The following is a 27802-nucleotide window of genomic DNA, read 5'->3' on the forward strand; positions in this document are numbered from 1 at the left end:
TCCGTGTCGGTTCTGATGTCGTGCTGCACAGCTACATACGATGCACCCCTTGGGGGCAACAGGGGTGAGGGCCCCAGACTTCTCTACACAATCCTCTCGACTTCCTGTGAATCTGTAATTATTTTCAAAATATAAAGTTTTGCTTTTTAAAGGGTTTTTCTTAAAACTTTGAGCCATACCCTTATTATTTTCTCTGTGGGCCCTAGGACTTGAAATAATTTATCTCCCAAATTGCATTTATTAAGATAATTCCTTTGCCCATGTTTACTGACAGAACTATCTTACTTTATGACTCTCACAAAACCATGATTTCCGGATGGATCAAAGGCATAGGTAATAAATGAAACCATACAAATCAGAGAGGAATAGATAGAAGCATGTATTTTATTATTTGGGGGCATAGCTAAGTGTTCTCAGCTATGATGAAAAGGGCAAGAAATCTAAAAGGAACGTTCGACAGGAGTGACAGGACAGATACTTAAAACTCAGTGAAGTGCAAAAGGAAACAAAGTAAGGCTACAAATGAAATGAAAAGACAAATGATAAACTGTGGAAAATACTTTCTGCACATACGGTGACCCAAAGGTGTAGTAAGTAAAAAGCACAGGCTAACACCCCAAATTACACACAAAACACAAATCCCCAGTAATGCTGTAACCAGAGGGTCTACTCGTGACCACACAGATGCCAATTCAAATAATTAAAAGAAGTCGTTGGCAGAAGGGCCTGGCAGAGCTGAGGACTGACAGAGCGCAAGATGAAGAGGACCAGAGCGGGTAGGAGCTGGTGTCGGGGAAGTAACCGACAGATGCTGTCTGCAGGGTAGCTTGGCAACGTGCGGGCGTGTCAAAATGTAATATATGCTCTTATTAGCCCAGCAATTACGTGACTAGGTATTTGCCGAAGATAATAATAGCATGAGGGTAAATATAATAGTAAAATTAAAATGCATGCTTAAGACCAGTCACCTGAGAGGTGGTTTGTGTTTTGTTGTTTTTTTTTTTTTTAAATCAGGGACAAAAATTAAAAGCAATCGTGAATGTCAATCGACTGGAAACTGATGAAGGAAAATGCACAGCCCATGCATATGGTGAAATGCAGGGTGGCCTTTAAAGATGACAATAATCTACATTTACTGAGTGTTTGGGGCCAGGAAGCAGAGCACGGCTGAACTGTGGCAGGCTCAGAGCCCAGCCCCGCTGCTTACAGGCTGTGTGATCTCAGCAAGCTCCTGAACCTCTCTGTGCCTCTGTCTCCTCTTCTGTAAAGTGGGAAAACACCAGCGCCTACTTCTTAGAGCTACACAGCTACATACAGCACTCAGTCACCACTGCTGTGACTTAAATGAGCTAACAGCGGTAAGATGGTGACATCCAGAAAGTGCTATGGAACCGCTTGTTAAATAAAAAATACTGACATGAAAACTTTATCGGCCACATTAGTGAGTGAAACAAGATCACAGAACATGATGCATGACCCCATTTCTAAAAAACGTACACGTACATAGAACCGAGCGGGATCTTTCTTCTTTCTTATACAGTGTAAGAGCCGATACACCTCGTCAGTGAGACTCTGGATTATTGTTACTTCTTAGTATTTTCTGTAACATCTCAGGTATTAAAAAAGAAAAAAATGTCAATATCCAATAGGCACTCTCAGACACTTTTGGAATCTGAATTGGCTTGAGCTTTCGGGGTGGGGGAAATTTGGTAATATGTAATATACTTTCTGACCCAGGGGTTATACTTCTGGGAGTTACTCCTACAAAAATAACAGTGGAAGTCTACAAAGACACATATACGTGGGTATGTATACACACACACACACACACACACACACACACACACACACACACACGCATACAGAAGCATTTATTAAAGCAATACTCACAGCAGCAAAAGACTGGAAATAACTTAAATTTCATCAATTGCAAACAGTAAGACACAGAAAAATGCCATAGAGCTCCATGGAAAGATCCTTTTGTTGAGGGTCTTGAATGCCCAGGAGCAGACTTTGTACTTTACTCTGAAGGGGAGACACTGAAAAACTTTGCTTCAGGAAGAAAACCCTGAGGGCAGTGCAGAACATCCATAGATCTGAGTGAACGTCTCAGGCTGCATCCAAGTTAGATCCAGGTCTGACCTCTGGAGGAAGAAGCAGAGGGAATGTTTTGCAAAGGAGATCCCTGATTTCCAACCGTAATGTAAAAAAGCCCAGGAGTCTCCCACAAGGAGTCTGATGGGATAAATCACGTGAAGGCACAAAAACAAAACAGATACGCAAGAAGACAACACTGAATGAGCAGAGAGATTCGGATTCTCAGGACTCAGGCAGGTACACACGGAGAGGCTCTGAAGGCTACAGCTGGTGCCTCTTATTAAAATGCAACCACCATGGGGAATGCAAAGTGGTGCAGCCGCTCTGGAAAACAGCACAGAGGTTCCTCAAAAAGTTAAAAAATAGAACTACCCTATGATCCAGTAATCACACTGCTGGGTATTTACTCAAAAAATACAAAAACACTAATTCAAAGGGATACATGCAAGCCCTATGTTTACAGCAGCATTATTTACAATAGCCAAACTATGGAATCAACCCAATCGTCCACGGACAGAGGACCGGATAAAGAAGGTGTGGTCAATGTATACAATGGAGTATTACTCAGCCATCAAAAAGAACAAACTCTTGCCATTTGCAATGACATGGATGGAGCTAGAGAGTATTATCCTAAATGAAGTAAGTCTGAGAAAGACAAGCACCATATGATTTCACTCATATGTGGAACTTAAGACACAAAACAAAGGGGAAAAAAGAGAAAAAACAAACAGAAGCAGACCCTTAACTCTAGAGAACACAGTGATGGTGACCAGAGGGGAGGCGGGTGGGGGGTAGGGGAACTAGGTGATGGGGAGGAAGGAGGGCACTTGTGATGAGCACTGGGTGATGGATGGATTTGCTGAGTCACTATACTGCACATGTGAACCCGATATCACACCGTTAACTATACTGGGATTAAAGTAAAAAACTTAATAAACAAACAAAATGCAACCACCATTAACTATCTGCGTGAGAAGAAGAGAGCAGGGGGTGTGCCTGGCGTAGGGGGCAACTCTGTACTCCAGGGCCAGTGGCTGACACATCCACCAGAAATCAGCACTTCAGGGGCAGGGAGGTATGTCCTCGTCCTTCTTCCCTCAACCATCTCACTTTTAAAAGTATCTTAATTTGCCAAAAGGGCATCGGGCTCTGAGGCCACAGCACTCCCTACCTACGTGTCTCACACAGCAATGACTCACGCTCTGCCATGGGACAGCTGCCTTCTCGCTGACTTCTCTCGTCTGAATGCTCGTCCACGATGCGCATTCGCCCATGCAGCCTAGAAAGGGTTCACGGAGTCACCTTGAGAGCAGTTCTTCAAAGGAAAGAACAACATTTCATATTTTCTACAGTTTGCACGGATGTTGGCAATGAGCCTTGGCCACCAACCTAGATGTCTGGTAAGTATCAGGTGATGAGTTGCTCAATTATCCCCCCAATCTGTGCGAGGATTTTGCACACCAGTGGTCTTGCTTCACCGCTGGGAGGTATTTATAGTAAAGACCTTGACAATGGAGGTTCAAAGGCTAGGTCCCCTTGCTAACTGAAGGACGCTGGACTAATGACCTGACTTCCCAGGGTCTAACTTTCCTTATCTATAAAACCCGAAGGAGGACAACAGTACTGTTTCCATAACACTGCGAGGAAAGTGACAGCTAACATTCATTTGTTGAGCGCTTTTCATATGCAGGTGCTGTTCTGAGCACTTTGTAAGTCCTGCCTTATTTAATCCTCAAAGCAACCAGATGAGATAGTGCTGGGTTTTATTCCCATTTTACAGATGAGGAAACGGAGGCAGAAGGAAGCTGGTAAGGGCTGGAGCAGCTGCAATTCAAACTCAGGAAGCCATATCCCAAAGCCTGTGTTTTAACCAAATGGTCTCCCACGTGACGTCCTGAGCCCAGCACAAAGCACAGTAAGAACTTCAACCGTCGGGCCGTCTGAGCATTTCACAAGTGGCACAAGAACCAGACGACAGCAGAGCCCACAGCAGAGGCCCTCCCCTCTCCAGGACAGTGGTGCTACTTTATTCCCCCGAGAAGGTCGCCCAGGAGACGCGCTCTGTCACGGTGACGTCACTCCCCGCTCACCTGTGCACCCCCTTCAGCCTCTTTTAGAAGTGGCTGCAGAGCTGAAGCCAAGCCAGAAACATATGTGGAAGAAGCACCAATATTCCATTTGCTTCCAGAATGCCCGCCACAACCTAGCCCTCGGCCTCCGCTGGCTCATCAAGGTCCCTCACGGGGGCGTTGAGCATCCTAATGTCCGCACTTGTGCTCACACAGCCCTGTCCGCCCACAGAGACGTCCTCCCTCCACTAATCCCAGGGCCACCCAAACCGCGACACCAGGTCCCCTCCTGACTCCCCATCGCCAAGGGCTTATTCCCTGCTCACATACTGTGCTGTCCAACCCTCCCGTCCCCCCCAGAACATAAGCTCATGTCTCACCCTCTCTGCAAACCCCAGAGCCCCATAGTGGCACCCCCGTGACTCACACTCCGTGGGCACCACCTACCACACGACACCTTCAATTCAGAGGTGACTTACGGTCAAAACGAGGAACTTTTCCAGAGAGGTGAGACTTGGTGTAACAACGCTCTCTTTCCACGTAGTTAACTGACCCAGCAAAGCCTGCCGTCGGTACTTACGTGTCTTCCTAGGAAACAGACGCGCTCGGCCCTCAGGCATCATACCTGCTTCCCCCTCCTCCTCGTCCAAATTCAGCACGATGATGCAGATGTGCTTCCTCAGCTGGCGTGGGTTGGAGAACTTCCGACAGCACTTGCTGCATTCCAAGCTGCTGGGAGCCAGGCCGCTGCCCTCCTCAAGGGCCGGCGGGCTGTCCTCGCTCGGACCCACGGCACTTTCTACCAGCAGCTCCTCCTCAGTGCTGGGCTTCTTTGTGGAGCCCTTGGGCCTGCCTCTCTTCCTCTTCATGACCGAAAACTCTACCGAGGAAACAAGAGGGCACAAGGCAGTTACACGCGGCAACAGTGCCGGGCACGCACCCAACTTCCAAATGTGCGAATGTGTTCAGTTTCACGTTTTATGAAAAAAAGAAAGTCTGAAGCAGTTGCGGAAATTAACAGCTACAGGCAGTATCTTTAGTGCTCGTGTTGCTGCATCTACATGCTACCATGTTACCAATTTCCTAATATTCTGATTTAAAAATACCCGTATGATGAGAACCTTTGTACATCTTCTCTCATAAAATGGGGATGATTCTAAACTGTGACCGGCAGCCCCCCGGTTCACAAATCAGACCCCTAGTGAACCACTGACTCCACTTACACCCCGTTCTCAGAACATGCTTAAGGACTGCTTCACAAAAGATTCGCAAAGGCTGCTTAGCTTTTCATGCTCTTAATGAGCTACACAACTACTCAGATTATTTCATGGCATCATAATTATTACAGCCAAATTGTTCTGATAAAACAGAGAAAAAATAATTACAATCTAAGTCTACCAATTACAGGACTAAAGACAGTAGCAGTATTTTTCGAGTTTCCTAGCGACCTAGTGAGTTCAACGGCATGCTCAGAGCTGCTCTAAAGCAAGTTTCCAATCATTTTTCAACTTGTATTTCTTCTTAATTAGCACTCATTTTTAAAGCATTCATCTCCAGAATGAAGGTGGGAATTAAGATGGGTGAGCGGGGTCAGGGAGCATCGTGCTGTTGGGTGTGTGAAGGTGGAGTGGCGTGGTCTCAGATGATGGGACCTGACAGGTACCCCGAGACACTGCAAGCAGGAAGCCAGCACCATCTGGCTGATACCCCAGTGTTAGTGGCCTGTCTGCTGAGGTACAGCATTTCAGCAGTCCTCCAAATCTGAGCAGCAGAGGAGAAGCAGGGGTCTTGGGTTCCAGCACTACCCTGGGAAAATGGTCACGTACAGAAAATGATGTCTTCGGGGCTCCTCCCTGCTCTAAGGCTACTGGTCCGCACAGAAAAGCATCACGCACGCTGCCCACTGCTACTCCCATGAGGACCCTTTCAGTAGATTGTTGTGCTCCCAAACCAGACAGGGAGACCAGAGGAGAGAGGAAGGCAAGAAGGTTCTGGAGCAGAGTCTGAAGGGAAAGAGTGGCATGACAATGTGCGGTCTGGACAAAGGAGGCTGCTTTGACGCGGGGTCCCCAAGAACTCAGGGAGATCATGCACCAGAATGGGGGAAGAGTTAGGGGGATTGCAGGGGCAGAGCTTCTGCAGAGGTGCAGGACCAAGGGGAGTTGGTCAACAATGACCAAGAGAGCCAAACCAGAGCCCTCCTGGGCCAGGGCAGCCAGCACAGTGCACAGTGACTGCCTTCCCGCTCTGTCGAGGGGCGTGCTGGAGGTGGGGGGGGGGGGGGGGGAGGGGGGGGGGGAACAGGGGAGGGAAAAGTACTTAGCAACAGGAAGGCAGAAGAGACCAGATGAGACAAACAAGGGCACGAGACGCTTGGATCCCGCTGCCTGCACCGGATTTTACAGGGGAGAACAACAGCTGTGTAAACCCAAGAGCCAGCCGACAGCTATGGGAGGTTGGGCGGATGGCAAGGAGAGGAATGTACAGAGTGAGGACAAGCGGCTGACCTCACAGTCATTGAGACTTCTCTCCTGTTAGTCTGCATAACAGCATGTACTTGTGCAAATTACCGAGGCAGCAATGAGGAGCAGAGGAGCAGAATCAGTGGCGAGGCGCTCAGATACCTGACACACGTCACGTCAGCTAAGCTGCAGAAACAGGTTATGGAAGTCCGTGGCCCAGGCCCAACCTCCGAGAAGGCCTCTGCATCCTGCTGGGCAGATCAGCCTTCCTCCTCTGAAAGGCTCCAAGGATGCAGGTGTGGTGAAGGAGGAACCTTACCCAGAGAGGTCTGGCCTCTGCCCTCAGCTACTGGGGGTGACCTCTAGGGCCCCAGAAGGTCCTGCCTGATAGGAGTGCCTGTTTGCGCGGGGGCTGGGGCCACCGACAGTCTAACAACGTGATTTATGACGGGGCTCTCTGACAAGTCAGAGCAGTTCTGACCTCTGGAGGAACCAGAGAACAGAGGTATTCATCTGAACCCACGGGAGCGAGGGACTGAAGGCCAGGCACGTGGGCAGTGTGTCATTGAGCTGGACACCGAAGGCTGAGGTGAGCATCCCTGATTGGGAATACTTGAGTCCTGTCACATAATATAGCAGGAAGAAGGCAAGAGCATCCAGAACTCCACGGGGGGAGAAAGATGACCAAAAGCTCCACGTCTAGAACCCTCCCAATCCCAGACTTGACCCATGCATCTCTCCCTGTGGCTGGTTCTGACCTCTCCACTTTTTGTATAAAATGGTAATCATAAGTATAGTGCTTTTCTGAGTTCTGTGAATCATTCTAGCAAATTACAGAACTGGAGGGAGTCCTTGGGGTCCCCCAAATTTGCAGCTAGCTGGTTCGAGTAAGGGTGGCCCCGGGGACTCCCAAGCTTGTGGGTGGGGTCAGCAGTCTTGTGGGCAACTGTGCCCCTAACCTGGGGTTCAGCACACACAGCAGGACACCTAGCGTTCTCTCCTCGGAGACGTGCCAGAGGGTGTGAGACTCTGCCGCAGTGCATCTCTCTCCCCGCAGACGGGGGACACCCTGCAGGCAGAGCCCTAGTCCCGACTCTCTGTTACACCCAGCACCTAACCTGGTATCCTGCACAGCGGGCACCAATAAATCTGGGTAGGTTAAACCAGCGAGCCATGCACAATCTGGCTGTCAAGGAAGAAACACAAAATCAGCCCTGAAAGCTTTGGAAATCCTCTAATACGACGGTGACAAAACTAATCTTACATCTTGCTACATCCATAATGCAGATGCTCAAGACCAATTAGTTAGCGAAAAATGAAATATTCATAAATGAACTTGGAATAATTTAAAAGCGCGGAAAACGAGTTGCTGCCATCAACTACAAACACAAACATTTCACAGAACTGCTGAGGACTCTGAAACTGGGCAAGGGAAATCTTGTAACCTCTCAATCAAAACCCTGGAATGGGCTTGCCTTCCATTCCCCTTCCTCCTCCGTGAATTCCCTGGTTCCGTCTGTCTGGGAACTCTGATTTGTCCTAAAGACATCTGCCGACTAAACCCCCTCTCCGTTCTTTGCCACCACCCAGATCCCTACACATGGCCCCCAGACCACAGCCTCCTGCTCTGGTCCTCCTTGTCTCACTACCTCGCTCTAGAACATTCCATCGTTCACAACACTCAGACCCGGCTGTCTAGGTCCTTCCTCACATGGCTCAACATGCACACGCACGCACAGGTGTGCTCTCTCTCAAGTGCTCAGCAATGTTCCAGACCTCCCTAAATTCGCACAGATAATCCCAGTCTTTTTATGTACCTATACTGCTCCGCCCCCGTCTGTGCCCACCTCCTGCACCCCAGTCAGACCCCAGGCCCCATTCAAACCCTCAGGTCCTCCTCCACGAGGCGGACCCAGCTGGTCTTGCGTCGACAGTGTGAGGCACGCGTGCTGTGCACACCGATGACACAGCCTCAGGCTGTGTGCTTCCCTCTTTCCCCACCTGTTACACATCCTGAGGGTGAATTCCCAGAGCCCAAGGATGGCAAACAGAGCTGGAGATGCAGGAGACATTTAATAAGTAAATACACATGGTCTGATGGCAGAAAAAGCAGCCATTTCCTGCGTCCGCAGTTTCCAAAAGGAAGAGAGAGGCGAGCCACCACGCAACCTATCAGCCCTGCCCCGATGCCATAGTTTGGGGACAGCTTCCTCACAGTCAAGAGAATCGTCCTTGCAGATCCAAGGCCAAAACTGGCAAGGGACACAAAGAATCAGCCAAAGGTTTTTTAATTCAATCAAAAGACAACATGAGCACCATGAAAAAAATAGCTCCACGTGACTAAAACTCTAGTAACGTAAGCCCTTTATTTGTACATCCCTCAAGGATGCAAGGCCCTTTCCCAGTTCTTATCTCATTTTATCCCCATAAAAACCTTCACAGATGGATGCTGCAAATGTTAATTTCCTCAAAAGGAAAAGAAATAAGGGACTCAAAGGTTCAAAGGGCTTGGCATGTTTTCCAGAATCTACTGCTGAGCTCACAGAGCCAGGATCCGGGTTTCTCTCTCCCCTGCCCGGCTCTTCCCGCTGGGTCATGCGGCCCTCAGGTCGGCTCTGGACATGTGGAAAGAGCCAGTGCTGCAGTGCAGAGAACACCAGCGGCAAGACCAGAAGACCAGACATCCCGAGTTAAATCCCCCCCAAGCTGCCGTCTCTCGTATGAAAAATAAACACAAAACTGTCTGTTTTATAGTCCCCTATAAATAAAAGCCATCCATTAAAATGCTGAGCATAGTACTTAGAAGGTGATCAATAAATGGCAACTGCTTATTATTATGGCCATCCTCATTAAAACTGTGACTTGGACAATTTCCCTGAAGCAACTATTACCTTCCCACTCGGTCGGCTGCCACACCATGTGATTCCTGACTGCACACCTGCTCTTGTTCCCTATAGCACTCTTCCCTTGATTTCTTCATCTTGAAGTTTCTCACACACCAAGAAAGCCAACACGGATTTAGGGGCATCCACATTTCATGATGCTGGAGACCAGGGATAAAGCCAGCATCCTCACTCTGCAGCTCAATCCAGTCACACCAACTCGAGAATTTAGGCAAATCCCAAAACTCTACCCCTGCTGGGCCTGACAGGCACTCTCCCTGACATTTACTTCCAACAAGCCCAGGAAGCCATGGGAAGACAATGAATTATTCATCAGAAACAAGGGAGAGCGAGCCTTTGAGGTTTATGGGGAATGCAGCAGCCCCTCCACAGGACAGACGGCAGCTGGCCCTGTAACACAGGGCATCAGGGAGGCCGAAGGCACCCACGCCTGCTCCCCGTGGAGGTACCAGTAACAAGGTGGAAATGTCCCGCAAACAACAGCAACAGTGAGGAAGTAGCGAGCACGTACAGTGCAAGCGCCCCGCGAAGCGCTTCATGGGCACTTCCCCATCGAAGCTCGGCCCGAAGCATCAGTATTACACCCATTGTATGGAAGAAGACGCTGAGGTTGGAGAAGATTAATCAAGTGGCCCCAAGACAAAGAAAACATAAGTGGCAGAGCTAGGCTTTGAACCCACCATTTGCCTCGGAGCCGGTGAACTTCACATTTCTGTCCATTCAGTTAATTTCAGAGCACAGAAATAATAAAATAATACGATTTGACCTTTCCTCTACACTCTGCAGGAAAATGACAACAGTGTTACCGAGCTACAAGCCTCAGTGTGATCGACTCTTGACCCAGACAACAGATGGATGAAACAGAAGCGGGGGGCTACAAAGTACATGGTGTGCGTACCACATACTAAGGCATCATGTATCAACATGTATTTATCTCATCACCTTTTCCAAAAAAAAAAAGGCCGGCATCTTACGTCCCTTTGCAGATGACAAAATCCATTTGCCGATGCCACCAGCAGGGCCTCCACAGGTGTGGTGCAGGCGGAGCCCTTCTCGAGGCACTACGGACGGCAAGTGGGGGCCGATACCTGGGCCATGCTCCACGAGCCAGGCTGAGCACTGGGCACCAGCTGCATCCAACCTGACCATGTTTTCTGCTCGTTCACCCAGAAAGAAAGCCTGTTACTAATTCACCAGCCCAGAATGGGGGCACCTCTTTATAACCCGCACAAAAGCACCCTGTGTGTCAGCCCCAGCCGTGGCAATCATAGGACAGCTCCAGGCCTGGAATAGGAGTCTCCCTCAGTCCGGGATGGGTGCTCTTTAGCCCTACGCTGCTGCCGGAGCAGATTAGAGACCCAGGTTTCAGTGGTTTCTGGAACACTGAGTACAGCAATGCCTAGTACACTCAGAATGACCCTGGCCGTGGTAGATGTCCAGGAGAGACAACACAGAGATTTAAATTTAGACGCCAACTTCCACCCTCAGACTAGACTCTGTGACCCCCTCTTTAGCGTCCAATCCTTGACCCCAGAGAAGTGCTTTCTCTGCTGCCCTGCATCACTGCCTCTGCCTACCGGCCGCCCAGCAGCCAAGAGGTGGAGCCATCAGGAAGAATGCCCCATGTGCCCTGCGCTGTCAGCACCTAGCAGAGCACCTGAGCATCTGACAGGTGCATGGTGACTGAATAAAGAAGTGGGGTGCGAGGGAAGGCAGAGATAAAAGGAGAAGAGTTCCTATGGAAGGTCTGAAAGGGAAAGAAGATAGAAGACCAAACAAGGCTCTCCGCGGACCCCCGTGAATTACAGCTCCAGCAGGCCACCCGTCCCAGCCGCCATCAGGATGAACGATTATGTGCATGCACCCTCACACACCACTCACACCCAAACACACACCCACGCACATTCTCAGACACAACCACACACTCACACACACATTTTTTTCTTGGACCACAGCCAGAGATCTAATGGGGAAGAGAGGAGAAAATGAAAGGTTCTTAGGCAGACCGCTTCCTACATGAGCAAAACAGATTAAAAGGCTATAAAATAAACCAAAGGATTTAGGAACCTGCATGTTATAAAGGGAGACCAAAATAATCAATCAGTTACTACTCAGTTAAAGGTTTAATTAAAGCATTTCAAGTATCTCTCAACTTAAAATGAACTGTGAAGGTTAAACCTGAATAGAAATCATTAGAGAGAAACTAAGCTTCTGGAAGCCTCAAATTTTACGGACTCACACAGAGAGAAAAAGGAGGACTTGGAGTTCTTAATGAAAGACTTTTGAAGAAATGTTCTCGTATTAAGAGTCTGAGTTTAATTAAAGTCTTAAATATTTTTAAAAATTAAACCACACAGGCAACTAATCTTCCAGTATACACACACACACACAGAGAGGAAATGTGTTCAAGAAAAATTTAAGTCAAAAATAAATTAGTTAATAAAGGAAAATAATTTTTAAAGCAGCTTCGTAGTAAGAATCTGATTATACCCAGAGCAGTACAAGAGCAAGCAAATGCTGTCAGAGCAGCTGGGTGCAAATCCCACTGTCCCACCTACTAACTAGGTAACTGTGAGCAGGTGGTGGTAAGGCCTCCACAGTCTCTGAGCCACATATTCCTCAATTATAAAATCTGGGCAGCACCAAGGAAACGGAAGACACGGACAGCAGTATAAACCAGCAAAACCTAATACTTATCTATGAGCATGTACCACAACCAACAGCAGACTACAAATTCTTCTCAACTGCACGTGGAACATTCTCCGAGATAAACCACATGTTAGGCCATAAATCAAGTCTCAATAAACATGTTAAGGGCTCAAACACATACATACAAAGTATGTGGGCTGAAATTAGAAATAAACAACTTCTACAAGTGAGTAACAAAAATAAAAAAAAAACTCAGTTAAGAAATGGGCAGAAGACATGAACAGACATTTTCCCAAAGAAGACCTGCAGATGGCCAACAGACACATGAAAAGATGCTCAACATCACTCGTCATCAGGGAAATGCAAACCAAAACTACAGTGAGATACCACCTCATACCTGTCAGAATGGCTATTATTAAAAAGATAGGAAATAGCAAGCGTTGGCAAGGATGTGAAGAAAGGGGAACCCTCTTACACTGCTGGCAAGAATGCAAGCTGGTGCAGCCCCTCTGGAGAACAGTATGTAGGCTTCTCAAACAATTAAAACAATTAAAAATAGAACTACCCTACAATCCAGAAATTCTACTTCTAGGTATTGAAGAAAACAAAAACACTAATTTGAAAAAATATATGCACATCTTTGTTCATTGCAGCATTATTTACAATAGCCAAGATACAGAAGCAGCCTGTGTGTCCACCGACAGATGAATGGGAAAAAAAGATGTGTTTTGTATGTGTGTACACACACACACACACACTGGAATATTTCTGAACCATAAAAAATAATGAAATCTTGCCATTTGCGACAGCAGATAAACCTAGGGAGTATTATGCTAAGTAAAATAAGTGTGAAAGAGAAAGATAAATACCATATGATTTCACTTACATATGGAATCTAAGAAAAACAAAAACAAAACAGAAACCGACTCATTGTTACAAAGGACAAACTGGTGGTTGCCAGAGGGAGAGGGATGGGGGATGGGTGAAATACATGAAGGGGATTAAGATGTATAAAGTTCCAGTTATAAAATAACTAAGTCATGGGGATGAAAAGTACAGCAATGAAGGGGCGCCTGGGTGGCTCAGTCGGTTAAGCATCTGCCTTCAGCTTGGGTCATGATCCCAGGATGGGATCGAGCCCCACATGGGGCTCCCTGCTCAGTGGGGAGTCTACTTCTCCCTCTCCCTCTGACCCTTCCCCTGCTCCTGCTCTCGCTCCTGCTCTAATGAATAAATTTTAAAAATCTTTAAAAAAAGAAAAAAGTACAGCATAGGAAAGATAATCGATAATATTGTAATAACTTCAGTGGCAGATGGTGACTAGGGCCACCGTGGTGATCATCTCATAATGTATAAGAATATCGAATCACTACTTTATATACCTTGACACTAATGTAATCATGTATGCCAATCAAAATTTAATTTTAGAAAAGAAATAACAGAAAGAAATTTGTGAAACTCAAAAATTCATGGAAATTAAATGGCGCTCCGAAATAACGAATAGGTCAAAGAGGATATCATCAGGGAAATTAGGAAATAATGTTGAGATGATCAAAAGGAAAACACGACATACAAACATTTGAGGGATTCAGTGAGAGCAGGTTCACAAAGCTGTAAATGCCTGTGTGAGACATAGAAAGATCTCCAATCAGTAGCCTATTCTTCCAACCCAAGAAACCAGAGAAAACAGAAGCAAACCAAATGCACAGCAAGCAGAAGGACAAAAAGTAAAAATTAAACAGAAAAACAAAAGATAAAAATCAAAAAACTGTCAAACTTTTAGCTAAACTCACCAAGAAAAAAGAGGTAAGAATCAAAAAGCTAAAATCAAGAATGAAAGATGGAACATTACTGCTCATCTTACAAAAAAAAATTTTTTTTTAATTCTAAGGGATACTATGAACAAGTAATTATATGCCAACAAATCAGAGAACTTTGATGAAATGGAAAATTTCTACATACCACTGAAAGGAATTCAAGAAGCAACAGAAAATATTCATGTACCTGTTGCAAGCAAAGAAACTGGATCGGTAATCCAGAAACTTCCCACCCAAAGCCCAGAACTAAAGGGCTTCACCAGTGAATTCTATCAAACGTTTAAGAAGAAATAACACCAACACTTCAAAGATCTTCCAAAAAACAGAGGAGGAAGGGACACGTACCAACTCATTCTGGGAGGCCATTATTACCCTGATTCTAAAACCAAAGACATCAGAGAAATGACCCTACATAAGATCTCTAAATACAAACTCAAATTTCTTCATCAATGTCCTAGGCAAACCAGCTCCAGCAGCACAAGAAAAAGGATTATGCAATATGACCAAGTGGAATGTATCCCAGGAACGTAAGAGTGGTTCAGGGTATGAAAATCCATCCACATAAATCACCGTATTCATGCAATGAGGGGGAGAAAGAACACACGGTCACCCCCACTGAGTGATGGACCATGGCTGCAGGGCAGGTTCAGGCAGGGACGGGCCTGGTGGGCTGGCTGTTCAGGAGACGAAGAGAAGGGTGGGTCTCAAGGAAGAGGCGGCCCCGATGGCCTCCTGAGCTGGCAGCCCTACCTTTCACTAACATCAGTAACAAGGGCAAGGGTGGAAGTCAGCATACGCGTATCAGACACCACTGATGCACAGGATTTCAGGAGGAGATCTATCTGTTCTCTTATCATTTGCTCATTATTTATAATGAAATGAAAAATTCAAATTATTTCATCTCATTCACATTTCATTTTAGTTGGAAGAAAAATCTTAATAAGCAAAGCTGAATAAAAACAAAATTAAAACTTTGTAACCACCTTTCTCAAAGTTCTCAACCCATTAATTCATGTGACTTCTATCTGCCATATGAATTTTACAAGAGATTATCCCCTCTTCTGAGTTCATAGATGCTCAACCCCAGAGGCAACATTCAAAGTTCCTGACCAAAGCTCTTGTTCCATCTGTCCATTCAGCCACACTCTTTGGAAGGCCGATGTATCTTAACCACTCAGCTATGGAATGTGGACATGACGTCATCGGGAGTCCTCCAGGGAGGTCTGGATGGATGAGCCTTACTCACCGCCCCCCCAGACTGGGTGGCAGAGGGCGAGGTGGCTGAACTGTGAGGGCCCTGGCATTAGGCAGATTCTTTTTTTTTTCCAGCTTTACTAAGGCATGACTGACAAACCAAAATTCTATATAGTTTATACAATATACTTTTTTAAGGTATACAAGATGATTTAAATATACATGTACACTGTGAAATGCTCACCACAGTCAACAATAGCAACCATTTTTTTCTTTTGGTGAGAACACTTACGATCTACTCTGTCAGCAACTTCAAGTATATAATACAGTATTGTTAACTAGAAGCCCCACATTAGATCCCCAGAACTTATTCAGCTCAAAGTTTGTACCTCTTGACTACTATCTCCCCATTCCCCCGACTCCCTGGCAACCACCGTTCTACTCTTTGGTTCTATGAATTCAGTTATTTTAGATTCTACATATATGTGAGATCATACAATATTTGTCTTTCTGTGTCTAGCTTATTTCACTTAGGATAATGTCTTCCAGATTCGCCCATGTTGCAAATGGCAGGATTTCCTCCTTTGGCATGGTTGAATAATATTCCTCTGTGTGTGTGTGTGTGTGTGTGTGTGTGTGTGTGTGTGTGTGTGTGTGTAAGAGAGAGAAAGAGAGAGAGAGAGAGAGAGACTTTCTGTATCCATTCTGTATCCATTTATCGGCTGACACTTAGGTTATCTATTGTGAATAAAGTTGGAAAGAACATGGGGGTGTGGATATCTCTCCACGATATTGATTTCATTTCCTTTGGATATATTTCCAGAAATGAGATTGCTGGATCATGATATTATTTGATAGATTATCAAAGATAATTCTATCTCTACTTTTTTGAGGAACCTCCATCCTGTTTTCCACAGTGGCTGTACCAGTTTACATTCCTGCCAACAGGGCACAAGGGTCCCTTTTCTCTACATCCTCGCCAGCACTTATTATCTCGTCTTCCTAAGGACACAGCCATTCCCAACAGGTGCGAGGTGAGAGCTCACGGCAGTTTTGACTTGCATTTCCCTGATGGTTAGTGACATTGAGCATCTTGTCATGCACCTGTTGGTTATCTGTATGCCTTCTTTGGGAAAACGTCTGTTCAGGTCTTTTGCCCATTTTTAATCAGCCAACTGGTAGATTCTTAACACCCAATTGACCTCCCTCCCCCCCTCCTTTTCCCCAAAGCAAAGAGACTCAAATGTGCACTACTGGTTTGAGATGTGATTACGTGTCACTTCCCACCTCAGACTTGCTTTCTCAAAGCGGGGAGAGGACAGATCCATTCATGAGGCCCATGACAGGGCTGAAATGCCGTGGACCCACCACACCACGCTGCTAGTGAGGAAGACACGAATACTCCTGCTTCTCCTCATTCGCCACCACTGGTTTCAAGTGCTGGGTTTTCTTGGTTTCATCTCACGCGACCAACAGTAACCAGCGGAACTTCTCAACAACTTAATCCTCTGTCAGGTGTATTTCTCTGAGCTCCCTGGGAATGGCCAGAGGGACTCATTAACCAAAACATTTTTTGCCTGGAGTCTCTCCTTGTTAACAATGTCAGACAGATGATCAATAAGCCAGCCTGGTTAGAAATGCCAGTCTGAATATTCCCAGGAAAGAGCAATCGGTTATCAGTGTGGCTAATGAATGCTGTGATGGAACACTATCCTTCTGCACAGGAGACTGGCTGTTGTCCCTCGTCATATAAAAATAGTTTTCTGGGGGCTTTTTTAAACTGCTGTTTGCTCTACTACATATTTTCTTTGTCTGTGGGGACCTAATTACAGTGCCTCGATGGTTTCTCTAAGCCAGCTGCCTGCCGCATCGGATGCCATTCAGTGGGAGATGTCTGGACACTGCACACAAGATGGATCTCACTCCACACACTGGCTGCAAACACAAAGGATTCTGTGCGAATCAAAGCTTCGCCACTGAAATCCTTTTTCCAGGTTTACACGCTCGGTTCAGAAATGCTGTGTCTCAGGTTGTATATTCTTACACATTAATCACCTATGTTATAATAGCTTCCCTTTATTGTCTTCTGTGCGGGCGTCATCCGGCACCACAGGTATATCCCCTGGCTTCATCCCCAGCGCCCACCTGTGACAGGCATATTTATCTTAATTTGTCAGATAAGCTCAGGGAGGCTCAGAGAAGTCATGTCGTTTGCTTCAGGTAATGCAGCCTGCAGGTCCCAGGGCCGGGTTAAAGCCGCACTCATCTGACGAGCTCGTGCTTTCTGCACTGTGGGAGGCACCACCTTGTCTCATGCGCTCCTTCCTTCCTCCGTTCGTTCATTCCTCCTTCTACAGCCAGGCGCTGGAGAAGCACCCACAGAGGCCAGGCTCGGTGAATTCAAAAACACACTCTTATTTGAGCAGACCTATATCATTGGACAAGTATTAACTGTGGGAAATGTGAATGTTCTCAGTTTCTGTGCCCACCAAACAGAAACCCAGCATCAAAGTACATGCGAGCAAATCACCACTACTGTCACCAATGGGCACATCCGTGGCCATGGCCCCCTCAGCCGGTACCCCAGGCCCCTTACCATCTCCGCTTTTGCTTGGGTTGGTGGGCTCAGGAGTACTCAGAGGTCTGAGGGGAATGATGATTTCATCAACATTAACCCCTTCTTCTGTGTGCTTCTCAGAAACATGGGACAGCAGCTCCGACTGGCTAGGTGAGAAAAGGTTACAACATTTGCACATGAAGATGGCCGTGTTTTCTGTAAGAAAAAAAAAAGCAAACGATGTTATTTCATCTTAACGAGAACAACAATTGCTTCCAATTGCCAAAGAAAAATACTGAAGGCTGCCCTTTTGAGCCATGGCCAGTCTCCGACACACTGTGTCCCTCTCGTGGACACCTCCAGGCCAGGCAGCTCCCTTTTAACTTCAGGTGGCCCCAGTTGCCAGAAAATTCTTTCTTCAGAACTTCAAAACCTCAGTCCTTCCGGATAGTGTCTATTTTGGGAAACCCCCACCCCAAATCGTTACCCAAATCTACCCAACAGCCCAGATTCCAGCACTGACATGGCAAGGTAAAATAAACAAGTAGGAAACTGCAAAACCAAAATCCAACCTTCAAATGCATGAACCTCAATGACAGCAATTAAGTGCTCTAGCTAGGCTCTCTCAAATTAGGTACAAGGGAAAATTGATCAAAACAGCATTTCTCAAGAGCCAAGACACCTTTCGCTGGCTGGCACAGGGACTAAAAACAAGAAGAATGGGAATCTGTTGATTTTTTTTTAAGCCACTTAATTCCTATTTGAAAGCACTACCACCGTTCACAAGTATTTACTAATAGTCCATTATTTTCATCCCATTATACTAGGCAGGAAGATGTAATGGGAAAAGGCTCCTTTCTGAGTCTAAGATAATTGTAGGTGCATAGAGGAATATTAAATTTAGGATCAAAAAACTAATTAAAAGCTAGATCTTTTTTTAACAGTGCAAAGAAGAACTGGTATGATGGAAAAGACAGTGGCTTTAAAGCCAGACGAACCCAGATTACATTCCCAACCCCGTCCCTAAATGCTGTAAAGTGGGGTGATCTTCGAGAAGTAGTAATAACCTCTCAGTTGCTGGAATGCACTAGGAGAGGCAGCGAACCTGCCTACTCAGCAGTGGGAACGCTGTAAACCACAGCCCTGACTCTGTCCAGCTCTCCACCTACCATGTGCCCTCACCCACCTCACCTATGCCGCTGGACAGCTAAAAATCTACACCCACACTGCCTGCTTCCCTCACCCTCATCGGCCTCACGGGGACTCCTGACGCTGCCTGGCAGTCATACAAGGTCTCCGGGCCACCTGCTCTCTGTGGAGGCTGGACAGATATATGGCAATCCTAGATGATCTCTAGGCCATCTGCTCTCCGTTGACGGTGAACAAATGTTTCGTACCGCTCCACTCCCATCTCCCATCCTCACACTGGGCTGCTGACCTATGCCACACGAAGCCGCCAGAAGACAACTTCCATGAGCTTCCACCACCACGCCTGCCCACGCACCTCCATCCTCCCCCACCCACCCAGCCTTGCCCCCGTTGGTATGAGGGTTGACACCAGCAATGGCACAGAAAGTGCATGTGTTGGGGGGGGGAGAATCTATGGGAGCTGGCCACCCCACTGCAGGCCACACTTTTATCACCAACATTATTTAGTACCGGTGGCTCAGGGAGATGAAAAAAACAAAAAAGCAGGCCAACATTTAAATGTTGTTACTGCTTTAAAATTCTCTGAAGACAACGCACCCCTAGTGCCTGCACCTGGGAGGACCACACCCACAACCCGCCCTGGAAGGCCACTGGATACGTGTGGCCGGTGGGCACTGAACCCCAACCCCTCCCACACAGTGACAGTGTTCCAGAAACTTCTGCTTCTTTCTCCAGACCACCAATTCTTCCTCTCTGCCACTGCTACATGCTTATTTTTCCCAGCTTAAGACAAAAATCTTTCTTGATCTCCACTGCCCTGCTCTCCCCCACCCCATTTTTCTCCTCCTCTTTGAAGCAAGACTCCCCTACCAGAAGAGGAGACCAGAGAGAAAGGCAGTGGGCCAACCTGACACCGCCACAGTGAGGACAGAACCCTGCAAGGCACCGAGGCTGCAGGAACAGATCTCCCTCTGGATCCAAAGGAAGGGTTCCTCCATGAACAAGCAGGTGGAGTAATGACCTAAGAGAATTCTTCCCTACCAAACAACACAGGAAATAGAAATTTAACGAAGCAGAACATTGCTTCATCAATGAAAATCTCTCATGAATACTGTCAATCGATATTTTATTTTTTTCCAAGAAATGCTTTATTCCTAAGGAACCCAAAAGCCTTCCCAAACAGGAAGAGACCACAGTAACACTTCTTTTCTTTATACGAGGCCATGTTGTTTTCAACGTGCTTCCTTTCCTGCTGACTCTACCACGATCCTACGATTTAGGCAAAAAAGGGTTTGCAAAGCCCCTTCTACAGGCAAGGACACTGAGCCTGAGAGAGGAGAGCAGCTTGCCCGAGTCATGGTGGGCAGGAAACAGAGAGCAGACTCTTTGCCACCTGCTTCTGACATGAGCTGAGTGTGGCCACACACCTTGAGTGGGAGTTCCTTCAAGTTAGGCTAAAATACTCACTGTGGGCCAAGAGCGTCTGAAAGGACAATCATCCCCGAGAACATAATCCCAGCATCATCCATCAATTTCTTTCGTGCTCATTCCAGCCGAGTACTGAGCAGTGGCCATGGGTGGGCCCCTCGGAGGCCCCGCGGCACAGGGACAGTTCCAGCATGTGGCCCGCCACGGAGGGTGACACAGACATGGCACACACCAACTGCATCATATGGTTTCTACGAAGCCACTTCCCAACAGACCTCTACGTGGTACTGATTTTGGTGACGCTCTCAGAAGAAAGGGAATCCTATGACATTTAGCAGAGCATAATTTTGGGGGGCCTCAGAGTATATTGTGAGTGGCTGAGTCGACAGGCACACCAGGCCCCATATGGAGACCAGATAAATAAAACGACTTCTGCATCTATGCAAGACAAAGTGTGGGAGGCTACTGTCAGTCTGCTACCTGACTATTCCACACCATGGGACAGCCGGGGTGGCACCTGGCCCTGGCCCACGTGCTTCCCAAGGCCTGCAGCGCGTCCGCTCCGTTAAGAGAGGTGGAGACTAGACCCAGAGCTTCCAGGGGCAGCCGGGGAGATAAGGACGCGTGACCCAGGAGGACCACCACGTCACTGTGGGTGTGGGCAGAGACGAGCCTGGGGGACCCGGGCAGCTGAGAGGCTGGCCTCCCCTCGGCCATGCGGCCAGGGAAGCACGGAGTCAGGGTGGAACGCAGCTTTACCAGACCCAGGCCCCGGTGCCACATGGCCCTTCCCAGGAACACAGCCCCGCAACCGCCAACAGGAGCACACAACTAGCCCCCTGAGCTGCACCAGTGGCTGGGCTCTGTTTTGCCACCAACCATGCAGTCTTGTATTACTTTTTTTTTTCAGATTTTATTTTTAAGTAATCTCTACACCCAATGGGGGGTTCGAACTTACAACCCTGAGACCAAGAGTCACAGCGCTCTACCGACTGAGCCAGCCAGTCGCCCCGATGCAAGCTTGTATGTTTAAGAGCAGCTGGTTCTGGAAGCCCAGACAGAATACAAAGTGTTCCCTCTGGAACATAATCTGTGACTGTCCCCCCAGCCTCTGACCGGGAGGGAAACCGTGCACTCTTTGGAGATGCTCATAAAGCAGGGTATAAACAGCAAAATGCCAAAACATGCAAAGAAAGTGTCCAATCAGGCTGCATCCCCCAAAATATTAAGAATTGTTATTCCACCAAAATAACAACAAAGGAGCTCTTTTCATTTTTATAGGAGACTAATATGGAAAAATGTATCTTATACCCTGAAATATAATCATAATTATGTTGTCAGCTAATTTTGATAAAGATGCTATAATTTGGATGCATTTTTAGGTCCAATTACTGTGCACTCATCCTCAACAAAAGGATTCAAAGAGAAAACCACATGTTCAATACAAGGAAAATCACAGAAGTCTGGAGTTTGAGTGTTCCATTTCGATGAAATACTTGCCAGTTTTCAACCAGCTACTCTGTACTATTAAGAAATCTTAAAATAACTGCACAAACAAGTCCTCATTTCTGAACTCTGACTTGCAGACAGTCCTGGCCAGGAAGAGCCACATCCAGTCCGTGACCTCTGACTTGTACCTGTTTACCCCCGCCCTGCCTGGGGACCCAGGGATGAGCGAGCCTCTGACCCCACTGCCTGAAGGAGGTCATGAAGGGGCTCGTAGGTCTGGGGAGGTTGGTCAGGCCCCTTTGCCGCTGGGGAGGGTCACTGGGAGCGAACAGATCCCACCCCCTCCTCTGGCCACAGGCAATACACGTGTCAGCTTAAGGTGGCCTGCTCCTGAGGGACACCGCCCCCAAAATCTTCAGGTCCTTGAGTAAACAGGCAAAGAGCGTCAACTCAGCCTTGAGTGGAGGCCACATACTCCAGCCAGCTCACAGGACGGCCCGGCCCTGCATATAATGAAGGGCGGCCTTTCCTTTCTGCTGTTCTAAGTCCACCTCCTCTGGGAGGCCAAGGTCGGATGGCCACAGCAAGATAGGATTCAGGCATTCCGGGTCTCCTGGTCCTATAGCAGAGCTTCTTATGATTGTCATTACCCATGACAGAAGTTACAGTATGAACACGTGCTCGTTGTAAAACACCTAAGTAATACAAAACCCCACAGAAGAGAGACAGCTCCCTTACCATCCCCTTTAGAACAATGGCATCACTGAGCAGTTTGGTGTGTATCCTTCCAGACCTTTTGCCGTGCATCCCAGGGAGACAGGGAGACAGAGAAACCTCGTGCGCGCCCAACCTTTCTCTCCCCTCAGGGGCCCTAGTGCCCTGGCCCCTCCACGCCGCCTCCACCTCCCCTGGGATCCTGCTCCCAGCACTGAGCTCAGCATAAGAGCTGCCCTACAAGAGCCGAAGCCCAGGGACCACACTGCGGCCCACCCCCCAACCCTGCTGTCCTTTGCGGAACCGGAAGCCAGGACTTCCACCCGACCCCGAGGTTAACGAAACACCCTTCCCACTCCGCCTGGGCCGGTGTCAGGACTTTCTGCACCTCCTTACCACTGTGCACTGCAGGCTACGAGGGAGCAGGACGGAGGCGCCCCGCCTTCCCAGTCAGGGCTGGTATCACAGGGGTCCCGTGGGGGGAGCCTGCACCCCTACCCTGCCCAGCAGTACTGGGGCGCACCTTCTGCCAGGCGTCCGCAGAGGCCGAGAAGGGAGCCTGGACTTCTACCCTCCCTGGCGGTGACAAGGCCGTTCCCCACTTCTCCACCAGGGCAGTGTCAGAGGAGTCTGCTAAAACAGAAGATTTAAGTAAGATCCAGACTCTCATTAACACCGAAGAGGCCCAGGATTCGATCAAAAACCATTCCTCATAATTTTTCAAGAATCAGGAAAATCTCAAGTTGAATGAAAAGAAACAGTCATGACACCCACACTAGATGATACAGATATCAGAATTATCTGACAAAGACCTTAAGGCAGCCATCACAAAAACAATTTAATGAGCAAGTATGAACAGGCTTGTAACAAATGCAAAAGCAGAATGTCTTCAGCAAAGTAAGGGAAAAATATAAGGAAAAAACAAATGGAAATTTGAGAACAGAAATACAAATACAATCACAAAAACTCAACGGATGGGCTCAAAACAGAATGGAAAAGACAGAGGAAAGAATCGGTGACCTTGAGGATGGAACGAACAAGAAAAAGCACACAATCTGAACAGCAGGGAAAACAGACTGGAAAAAAAAAATGAACAGGGTCTCAGGGACATGTGGGACTATGACAAAAGATCTAACGTGTGTGTGGTCAGTGTCCCAGGACGGGAGAAAGACAGCGGAGCTGGAAAAGTATTCAAAGAAATAATGGCTGAAAACTTCCCAAATCTGGCAAAAGACACAATTCTCGAAGGTCAGCAAACCCCCAACAGGACGAACCCAAAGAGAACTGTGCCAAGGCCCGTTATCATCAAACGTCTGAAAACTAGACCCAAAAGCAAGCCGGGGACACAAGCTGCTGTGTGAGAAGCCATTCGAGTGCCATCGGATTTCCCATCAGATGCGATGGGGGCCACAAGGAAGTGGCATGTTGTTCAAGGGCAGTAAGGAAGCAACTGCCCCCCTAGATCTCTACATCCAGCACAAACAGCCTCCAGAAATAAAGGGGGGACCTAGACATTCCCAGAGCAAGGAAAACTAAAAAAAAACTTGTTGCCCAGCAGACTTAACCTCAAAGAACAGCTAAAGGAAGTTCTCTAAATAGAAAGGAAATGAAACAATGAGTCCTGGGACATCAAAAAGGGAAAAAGTACAAAGAAAAATGTAAAACTATGGGTAAATACATCAGATTTTCCCTTTCCTTTTAGTTTTCTAAATTATTTTTGACAGTTGAAGCAAAAAGAGTAAGTCTGTCTGATGTGGTTCTCAATGTCTGCGGAAGAAATGTTTACAACAATTGTGTCATGAATGGAGGCCAAAGCGGGTGGAAAGGGTAACATTTCTACTCCTCACTCAAACTGGCAAAACGTCCACCAACAGTTCTGCATCTTGACCACGGGGGCGGCTACACGCCTCCACACACATGATAAAAATGGACTAGAACTAGGCACGCACGTCCTACGTACCACATCGATCTCTTGCTTTGGATATTGCACAACAGTTACATGAGATGTAACCACTGGGTTGAGACGATGAAAAAGTTCTGGAGATGCCTGGTGCTGATGGCTGCCCAACACAGTAAATGTGCTTAATGCCACTAAAAAATGGTGAAAATGGTAAATTTCATGATACGTGTGTTTTACAAAAACAAAAACAAAAACAAAAAACAAACAAATAAAAACAAATGTAACCACTGGAGTAAATCAGGTAAAGGGTACATGAGACCTCTCTGTACTTCCTGTGAGTTAATTCAAATACAAAATTAAAAAAAAAAAAAAATCTGTGGCAAATAAAACATACCAATGGCTACCAGTGTGGATCCTCTGGAAAGGACACTGAATTTGAGAAGCAGCACGTATCCTATTTGGTGAATCCATGACCCCATCCAATCCCAAACACCCTACGAGGAATGGAGGAACAGAGAGCTCAGAAGGCTGGAGAAGCCCTCCACAGAGGGCTCCACGGATAGCTAGGGGTCGGTCCTGGTCCCCACGCCCACCACCACCGGGGGGCGGTAGGGGGATGAGGGCTCTGAAGGGCTGGCACCCCAAGTCTCTGTCAAGTGCCTCCCACACCACGTGCACTCAGTCACCTGCAGCCAGAGCCCCGCCCAGCCCAGCGCCATCATCTTCCCCTAAGTGATGCTGCTGCTGGGGACACAGTAGGCACTCAATAAATGTTAGATGAATTGAGTGATTACAAATACGCTGAAACATTTATCAATACCCACAAGAAGACAAAATGCTACATTACTACACTATTGGATTACTCTGTTTAAAAGCTTGAGTTTAAAAAACTCTCCTCCTCCCTCTCCTTGATTAGTATAAATCATCCTCCCTGCTTTGTAACTATCTTTTACTTGGATTGATTAACTTTAAAGAAAGAGAGTCCAACAGCCAAAAGCTCAGATCCCATTAAATTAATCTATCTTATGAAAAGACTAGGGTGGCAAATTCTTTCAGAGTTAAATATTTTTGTTTTCTTGTTTTTCACTTGCCCTTAAGTTATTAAATTCATAAGAGCTGGCAGCTTCCCAACGGGAGTGGAAATATTTTAACAACATAAAGCCACACTGTTGTCATAGCCACTGTAATGAAAAAAGTCTCATTGTGCAGCTCAGTACAACTTAAAATACCTTTTGCTTTCATCTTCAGGAAAAGAGGCTTGGGTTAGGCCAAAACATTACTTTCCATTTAGTTTATCGTTCAGAGCCTTCAACCAGCTGTGGATATGCTATATACATCATCACCATCATCACCACAATTACTGAGAACTTGCTGTAACCAAAGCACAGGGAATTCGAAGGCGAAGAAGTAGAAGAGCAGGAAGCTCCAAACAATTACACCCTCACCATGAGCGGGCACCACGCCAGGCTCATGCTGGGCGCACTGGATCTTCACAGCAATCTAAGAAACAGGTTTTATTATTGTATTTCCTCAAATCTAAGACATCTATTTTAAGAAGCACTGACATTTTACATACCATTCAAAAAGATAAAAATGCTGCCAAATAAACTAAGACACACTGGTTTCTCATCACAGAGATTGTAGGATACCTCCTGATTTCAGAGACGCTACAGCGTGAGCCTCTGAATCGGCGAGGCTGGGTAACACTTCCAGATTCCCACGAGGGCACAGCTGGGTCCCAGGGCTGGGGAGGGTGGGCGTGAACCGGGGAAGCCTGACCCCCAACGCCTGCTCTTGTCCTGGAAGGCCCACTTCCCCTCCCAGCACCCCCAACGCACACTGCGGCTGGGGGCCCCACTTTCAGGCTTACTTCAATGACAGCACTTGAAACCCTGCTTTCCAGAAAAAGCAGACAGACGTTTCCTGAGGACCAGGCACTTGTCACGCTCCATCACATTTAATCCTGACAAGCAGGGCTGTGGCTAACGTATAAGATACCTCCTCGAGAAACGGGGAAACGCACCCCTTCCTCAAGACACTAGCTCCCCCTGTCAGAAACTGGTCACAATATCCTGATTTTCTTGGAATAAGACACTTTACTACCACTTGCAGAAAACTGTCACATCTATGAAGTGAATGAGTCCCCTTAGATGTGGTGCCCTGGTGCAGTGTGCAACATGCACAGCTGTACAAAGTGGCCCTGCCATGTAAGTCAGCCACGAAAATATTATCATCCCATGCTACAGATGAGGATGCTATAACTGGTACAAGACGATCAAATTCGGGCCTACGTGGTTCCAAAGCTACCTGGTCAGCGCACAAGACACTCACAAATTGGGAAGAAACACAGGGTGTACATGCATGCGTGTGGTTGTGTGTGTATACAAGAACATACCTACCACATGCCACAGGAGAGCACGGGGAAAACGCAGAAATCCCATGGCTGAGGCAATTGGGGAAGACTGCTCAGGAGAGGGAAGGGGACCTGGTCCAGGAGATGGTGGGACAGCTGGAGGCCAAAGGAAGCTTCCACAAAAAAGGAGCAGAGGTTGGCCAGCCAGGGGGGGGCAGAACCCAACCCTTGAAATACCTTGAGAGTAAAGAGGGGGAGAACAAATTCAAGGCAGGGGGGCACACTGGCACGCCTCTGGGAGGTGGGCAGCCACCCCTGGTCCTCCGAAAACCCACCACAGAAGCCTGCCACACAAATCAAGTCTGTGGCTTCGATGGGTCCTGAGGGCTTCCAAGTTGGACCTCTGGAGAAAAGGTTTTCCATCTGGGTTACTGGGGCCTGCTGTGGGCCTGCAGGGGAAAGCCAGGGAGCCAGGGCTGAGGAAACGGAGTGCAGGCTCCGTCCAGCCCCAGCAACAACCCAGCAACAGGAACTGGCTCTGGGCGGGCAGATTATGAAGGCCAGGTCTTTTTACTTCACAGACTCAGAGTTCTTCAGATCTTCCACAGTCGTGATTACATGTGTAATCCAAGAAAGAAAGGAGATGTTTAACCCCTCCCCCCAAACTGGTATTAGAAATAAAGGGAGAGTAAGTAACAAAATAAGATCTCCCCTTGGGGAAGGAAGACATTGACCCCAGGCAGCCTGGGCCAAACACCGGCTGGAAGAAGAAGGGAGGCAACAGCTGCCGACATTAAGCCGGAGACACGAATTCTGGACACAGGACAAAACGTTTCCCATGTCTGATGGTATTTTGGTGTTTCCCTCGGAGGTGATTAGACATTTGACTAGGGTGGACAAGGGTGGCTGGGGACATTATGCCTTACGCCTCTCTGCCATTCTCTAATGGAATGTTAGCTTGACAACTAAAAGAGCATAGTATTCAGGGGCGCCTGGGTGGCTCAGTTGGTTAAGTGTCCAACTCAGGTCCTGATCTCACCACCGTGGGATCCAGCCCCACA

The 27802-nt window shown here is 47.4% G+C and overlaps 1 protein-coding gene across 3 annotated transcripts in view; it reads right to left on the bottom strand.

Moving 5' to 3' along the window:
- ZFAT (zinc finger and AT-hook domain containing) overlaps nucleotides 1-27802 on the bottom strand; it is a 191568-nt gene that overhangs the window by 146441 nt on the left and 17325 nt on the right. For 2 of the 3 annotated variants that reach the window (XM_025871171.2, XM_073893234.1), the window contains exons 2-3: nucleotides 17788-17964; nucleotides 4792-5046 (exon numbers count right to left, since the gene is read on the bottom strand). In XM_025871171.2, the coding sequence (XP_025726956.1) occupies nucleotides 4792-5046; nucleotides 17788-17964 (432 nt within the window). Of the gene's footprint in view, nucleotides 1-3296; nucleotides 3377-4791; nucleotides 5047-17787; nucleotides 17965-27802 lie in introns of those variants that run through there. The other variant, XM_025871172.2, reaches the window with a different exon arrangement.

The sequence above is a fragment of the Callorhinus ursinus genome, unplaced genomic scaffold (genome assembly GCF_003265705.2).
Source record: "Callorhinus ursinus isolate GAN/ISIS: 27379988/994484 unplaced genomic scaffold, GSC_fseal_2.0 scaffold5, whole genome shotgun sequence".
NCBI classification, from domain to species: Eukaryota; Metazoa; Chordata; class Mammalia; order Carnivora; family Otariidae; genus Callorhinus; species Callorhinus ursinus.